General features: G+C 52.1%; 1 protein-coding gene across 1 annotated transcript; it reads right to left on the bottom strand.

Moving 5' to 3' along the window:
• Positions 1-3,716: 3,716 nt before the first annotated feature.
• LOC102455632 (olfactory receptor 12D1-like) lies at positions 3,717-4,658 on the bottom strand. Its single transcript, XM_006122751.2, has one exon. The coding sequence runs from the start codon at positions 4,656-4,658 to the stop codon at positions 3,717-3,719; it is 942 nt and encodes a 313-aa protein (XP_006122813.2).
• Between the last annotated feature and the right edge of the window lie 1,734 nt (positions 4,659-6,392).

A 6,392-nucleotide genomic window follows, 5' to 3' on the forward strand; every position in this document is an offset into this window, starting at 1 on the left:
GAAGCTGGAGATGAGTCACCAGGGCGCCCTTGTAGCCAAGAAGGCTAATGACGTATCGAGGGGCATTGCCAGCCGATCCAGAGAAGTGATTATTCCCCTTTATTCGGCGCTGGTGAGGCCACATCTGGAGTATTGTGTCCAGTTCTGGGCCCCCCCATTACACAAAGGATGTGGACGCATTGGAGAGGATCCAGCGGAGGGCGACCAAAATGATTAGGGGGCTGGAGCACATGACCTACGAGGAGAGGCTGAGGGATTGGGGCTTGTTCAGTCTGCAGAAGAGAAGAGTGAGGGGGGATCTGAGAGCAGCCTGCAACTCCCTGAAGGGGGGTCCAGAGAGGCTGGCGAGAGGCTGTTCTCAGAGGGGGCAGAACAAGGAGCAATGGGCTCAAGTTGCATTGGGGGAGGTCTAGGTTGGACAGTTGGAAAATCGATTTCCCTAGGCGGGTGGGGAAGCTCTGGGCTGGGTTCCCGAGGGAGGGGCTGGAATCTCCATCCCTAGGGGTGTTTCAGTCCTGGTTTAACCAAGCCCTGGCTGGGATGGTTGAGTTGGTTTGGTCCTGTTTTGGGCAGGGGGCTGGACTCGGTGTCTCCTGCGGTCTCTGCCTGCCCTGGGGTTCTAGGATTTGCCCAGGTTTCCACTAGCCAAGCTGCTCAGCATTGTGGGTAGCGTAGGGGTTCCCTACGAGAGGAGGAGAACCACCCGGCATGGGTCTGTTGTGGAGCGGTTGTAGAAGCCAAGCCTGTAAGCTGAGACCATCAATATTTCGGGAGGGCTGTTAATGGCCAGGCCTCTTTAAAACGAACGACATTCATTGGGAGTTGGGTGTGCAGGCCCCCACCAATACCAGACAGCTATACTCAGAACGACATTCTTAAGAACATGAGAATGGCCAGGCTGGGTCAGAGCAAAGGTCCATCCAGCTCAGGGTCCTGTCGGCCAACTGTGGCCAGTGCCAGGTGCCCCAGAGGGAGGGAACAGAACAGGGAACCATCCAGTGACCCCTCCCCTGTCGCCCATTCCCAGCCTCAGACAAACTTCTGAGTCTAGTTCTGAGGGACCCCAACCCTGCCTATCAATGAACCTAACCTCTATGGATTTCTCTAGGGCTATGTCTAGACTGCAAGCCTCTTCCGAAAGAGAGCGTCTAGACTGCACGTTGAACTTTCGAAAAAGCGGCTTGCTTTTTCGAAAGAAAGCATCCAGTGAGTCTGGATGCTCTCTTTCGAAGAAGCCCTATTTACACTGAAGAACGCCTTCTTTCGAAAGAGGAACTTTCAAAAGAAGGCGTTCTTCCTCGTGAAATGAGGTTTACCGCCATCGAAAGAAAAGCCGCGTTCTTTCGATTTAATTTTGAAGGAACACGGCTTGAGTCTGGACGCAGGGGAAGTTTTTTCGGAAAAAGGCTACTTTTCCCGAAAAAAACCCCTGAGTCTGGACACAGCCCAGCTCTTCCTTAAGCCCCGTTACAGTCCTGGTCTTAGATGCCTAAGGACAAAGAGAGCCAGTGGAATTTACTCCTACGTTAGGTGTCTTAGGCACCTAACGTCACTTCCGCCCCCTTGATGGGGAACCCGGCCGCCCAGAGAAGGTGTATCCAGGTGGCCTTATTCAGCAGAAAGCTGAGCCCAGGCCCTAGCCGGTTCGGCTTTCCGAGCCTCGCTTGGATTCCTCACGCAGATGTGTCACGCCGCAAATCGCGACTCGCTTTTCCGGTGCAAGAAGCCAGTAAGGTCGCGCTCCTCTGGATTGTCTCACCTTTGATCCGACCTCTCTTAGCACATGGCGCTGGCTGTAACACACCAGTGCTGCCTCGTCTTGCATGGCCCTGTACCACAACATTTGCCTGTTGTTGCCATAGTGTTACCCACTCGGCTCCTGATCTGGGGGGAGCTGTAGCTCTGACATATCTTGATTTAATTCCATTTGCGGTGCAGTATAAGCATGGAGCGTCCTTACTGCCATGCCGTGGCCTACCCAGCCGGTCCCGGCTTTGGACCTGAGTTGGCAATTCTTCCCTCTGAAGAGCAGTTCTTGCACTTTTGTTTATTGTGTTTTATCTTTCAGATTTCAGCCCTTGATCCCGCTTACCAACAGCCCTGCAAAGGGTTGGCGACGTCCTCTAGCGCAGAATCACCGGCACCTTTTATAACCGGCCTTCCCCCCGTCGTGAAGGGAAACATTGAATGACGCCAGACCCGTGTCTGTCCCCTGTGGGACGACTGTGAATGTCTGCCCAGTCCGACAGCGATTGCTTTCACCACTTCTGCAGTAATTTCATCTGCACACGCTTTCCTTCCAGGAATTTCATCTAGAAGCTTTCCCCCATTTGATACTGTCCCAAAAGACTATTTCAAAAGTCGTAATTAAATCAAGATTTGTCAGAGCTACAGCTCCCCCCATATCAGGGGCGGTAGGTGTAGGCAGGGGAAGGTACAGCCTTCCCAACCACCAGCCTGGCCCCGCCCCAGACTCCACCCTCAGAGGCCACCTGCCCTTCTTCCTCCCCATGGTGCTAGGATGAGGGACAATAGGGTTCCACTGGGGGCGGGGCCTGAGCAGAAGGGGCAGGGCTGGGGGCGGGGCTTGCCTCCTACAGCCATAATCCACCTGCCGCTCATGCCCCATATCCCTTAGGCCACCAACCCCGACAAAGAAGACCTGTAGAGTGGTTGGAGATGATGTGTTCATGACAAACCTGTGTTGGCTGTTACGTATCACTGAGATTTGATGTCTTTTTTAGTTACACAGGAAAGATGCACTGACGCTGAAGAAATTCCTTATTCGTGTTAAAGAAATCGAGATCATATTTTAATTTCTGAAATGACATAAATAGGGCTCCCATTACGCCTTCGCTGTGTCCTCTCACAGAGATCTGTCACTCCCCAAAGCATCACAACACATACTGGGTGTGTCTAGACTACAGGACTTTTTTCGAAAAAACGGTACCTGCGTCTAGACTACCCACCACGTTCTGTTGACAGTAAATTGACAGAATGGGGCGGTTTTGTCGACAGTGGTAGGCCTCGTTTTACAAGGAAGAATGCCTTTTTTCTTAAGTCATCTTTCGAAAACAGGCGCTATGGCATGAAAAGAGGGTTTTTTCGAAAGTCAGCGTCTAGACCCTCTTTCAAAAAAGCGAGAAGCTTTTTCAAAAAATCTTCATGTTGTCTAGATGCTGTTTTTCAAAAGAGGTTTTTTCAACAGTATCTTTCGAAACAGGCGTGCAGTCTAGCTGTAGCCTCAAATATTATGCAGAGGCAACAACTGAATAATTGTATTTGAATAAGCTTTTTTGGAAAAAGGCTTCTTCCTCATAGAAGGAGGTTAAGCGCCATCAGAAAACCCCCTCCGTTCTTTCGACTTTCTGTCAAAAAATTCAATGGCAGTGTGGCCACAAGTATGGTTTTTCCAAAAAAAAAAAAAAAACCAGCTGGAAGTTGCCTATCTCAGCAACTTCTTTATACTTGGCTTGCTGGTCTCTGTCCACTCTAGCTTGCCTGGAGGACTTCTCTTCTGCTCTTTTCCCTGGGGCTACAAAGATATTGTACTTCCCCCAAACTACACACAGGATATTCATCCTCGCAGTTAAAGAAAATCCAAACACCTGATGAGAAATGGGGCGACGCTACCCAAACAACCTTAACTGCGGAAACGCTTTCATTGTAATTGAACTTTCTCACAGAGCGGTATCTAAAAGGGGCCTTCAGTTAATTCAAATTCTTTTAGGGAAAAGGTTTCTACGCAGCAATTTCTTCAGGGCGGATTTCACCTCCTCGTTTCTCAGAGTGTAGATCAGGGGGTTGAGGACGGGGGTGACGATGCTGTGCATGAGGGTGGGGATCATGTCTCTTTCGGAGGTGAGACCCGGCGAGGCAATCATGTAGTTCCCGAGGACCGGCAGGTACAACAGACACACCACGGTGAGGTGGGAGGTGCAGGTGGAAAAGGCCTTTCTCCGGCTTTCCCGCGACTGGACCTTCAGGAGGAGGAAGGAGATGATGTAGCGGTAGGAGAAGAGCGTGAGGAGGAAAGAAATCAGACCGAGGACCGCGGCATCGATGTTGAGCAGAATGAGGTTGAGGCGGATGCTGTCACACGCCAGGCTGAGCAGGGGTTTGATGTCGCACCAGAAGAGGTGGATACGGTTGGAGCCACAGAAGCGCAGCCGGGAGGTCATGACCGTGGTTATCAGGGCGTGAAGGAAGCCACTGGCCCAGCTGGCCACGGCCAGGAGCAGGCAGGCCCGCGGGCTCATGACCAGCCTGTAGCGCAGTGGGTTGCAGATGGCCACATAGCGGTCGTAGGCCATGATGGCCAGCAGCACACCCTCGCTGCTGCCGAGGAAGTGAAAGAAGTGGAGCTGGACCAGGCAGCCGGTGAAGGAGATGGCCTGGGGCCCGGAGAGGAAGCCAGCCAGCATCTTGGGCACGGTGATGGTGGAGAAGCAGATGTCCAGGCTGGAGAGGTTGCCCAGGAAGAAGTACATGGGGGTGTGGAGCCGGGGCTCAGCCATCACCACGGTCACGATGGCCCCGTTCCCCAGGAGGCTGGCCACGTAGAGCAGCAGGAAGAGACCGAAGAGAGGCCGCTGAAGCCCCAGGTCATGGGTCAGGCCCAGCAGGACAAATTCCCTCACCTCTGTCTGGTTCTCCATGGCTGTGGGGAGAAGAGACAAAGCAGGAGAAAAGCAGATCCTGGTGCAGGTGGAATCCGCTGCCACTCAAGGGCTGATGCAACAGGCCGGGATGCTGCCCAGGAGTGTTTTCTGGCTGCTTCTGTAAGAGCAATCAGCACAGTCCCAGGGAAGGGAATAATTACAGAGCTCATAGAGTCCCAGGATGGGAAAAGACCTCAGGAGTCACTGAGTCCAGCCCCCTGCCCAAGGCAGGACCAACCCAACTCAACCAACTCAGCCAGGGCTTGGTCCAGCTGAGACTTAAACACCTCTAGGGATGGAGATTCCAGCCCCTCCCTAGGGAACCGAGCCCAGCGCTTCCCCACCCGCCTAGGGAAAGAGTTTTTCCTAATATCCAACGTAGACCTCCCCCACTGCAACTTGCTCCTCATTCTGCCATCTGCCCCCACTGAGACCAGCCTCTCTCCAGCCTCTTTGGACCCCCCTGAAGGAAGTTGCAGGCTGTTCTCAAATCCCCCCTCACTCTTCTCTTCTGCAGACTAAACAAGCCCAAATCCCTCAGCCTCTCCTCGTAGGTCTTGTGCTCCAGCCTCCAAATTATTTTGGTTGCCCTCCACTGGACCCTCTCCAATGCGCCCACGTCCTTTCTGTAGTGGGGCCCAGAACTGGACACAACACTCCAGATGTGGCCTCCCCAGAGCCGAATAAAGGGGAATAATCACTTCTCTGGATCTGCTGGCAATGCTCCTCCTAATGCGCACTAACGTGCTATTTGCCTTCTTGGCTACAAGGGAGCCTGTTGGCTCCTCTCTAGCTTCTTGCCCACTGAAATCCCCAGGGGCCTATTCTTCCAAATTGCTGCTTAGCCAGTGGTCCCCAGCCTCTTGTTACTAGGAGAGGCAAAGTCCTCCTCCTCTGTTCTGCTCAGGCCTCTCCCCCTTACTCCGCCTCTGCCCAGTCCCCGACATCCCAACTGTCTCCCTCCTCCTTTCCGTCCCCCTCCCTGCTCACCCCTTGTGGCCAGATCCTTCACCCAAATTGAGCCGATGACATTTTAAATGCCTTCCTCTTCTAAAATTCTTTCTTAAAGAAAATGGAGCGTGTTCCCCACTGCATGAGGACTGGACCTGCAGAAGGCACCAATTCGAAAGCACTGCATTTGGGAATCAAAACTCACCAGTCCCAGGTTAATGGCCGTTCCTTCACGAAGGCCAGAGATTCCCTTTGCAGCAACTTGGTCCTGAGGGCAAGTCAGCGTTTCTGCTGAATACAATGGTTAATATTATGAGAGTCACGATGCAGCCCTTCTAGGGTTTACATTTTCCTAAGCAGTGTTCCTACGCTGATTTTATATTTTAATTCAACACTGAAGCCTTGATAAAGTCACCGTTCTGGATTGCTACATATTTAATCTCGGTGAAACAAAAACATCTTTGGACAGAGAGCAGGACTCGATGACCTCCTGAGGTCTCTGCCCGCCCTAGGATTCTGGGCGTCTATGAGCCAGAGTGGTTTCATGCATTCATAATGTCCACAGCTTTTAGCAAAAGGGAACGCTAACGTTGATTGGCTGATCTCCATGAAAAGAGACGTGTTCATGGCATGTTGCCACATGTTTATGTTCAAACTAGGCTTCCAAAGATTTGAAGAAGAAGAACGGGTTTGGTTAAGCTATTGACTTGAAGCAAGGGGCCACTGAAAACTAGTTCAGCAAATAGTTATAGAATCATAGCATACTAGGACTGGAAGGGA

This window comes from Pelodiscus sinensis, chromosome 30, assembly GCF_049634645.1.
Source record: "Pelodiscus sinensis isolate JC-2024 chromosome 30, ASM4963464v1, whole genome shotgun sequence".
Lineage (NCBI taxonomy): Eukaryota > Metazoa > Chordata > Testudines > Trionychidae > Pelodiscus > Pelodiscus sinensis.

Excerpts from the sequence above, each read along its gene's own strand:
- LOC102455632 (XM_006122751.2), bottom strand. The coding sequence starts at position 4,658 with ATGGAGAACCAGACAGAGGTGAGGGAATTTGTCCTGCTGGGCCTGACC.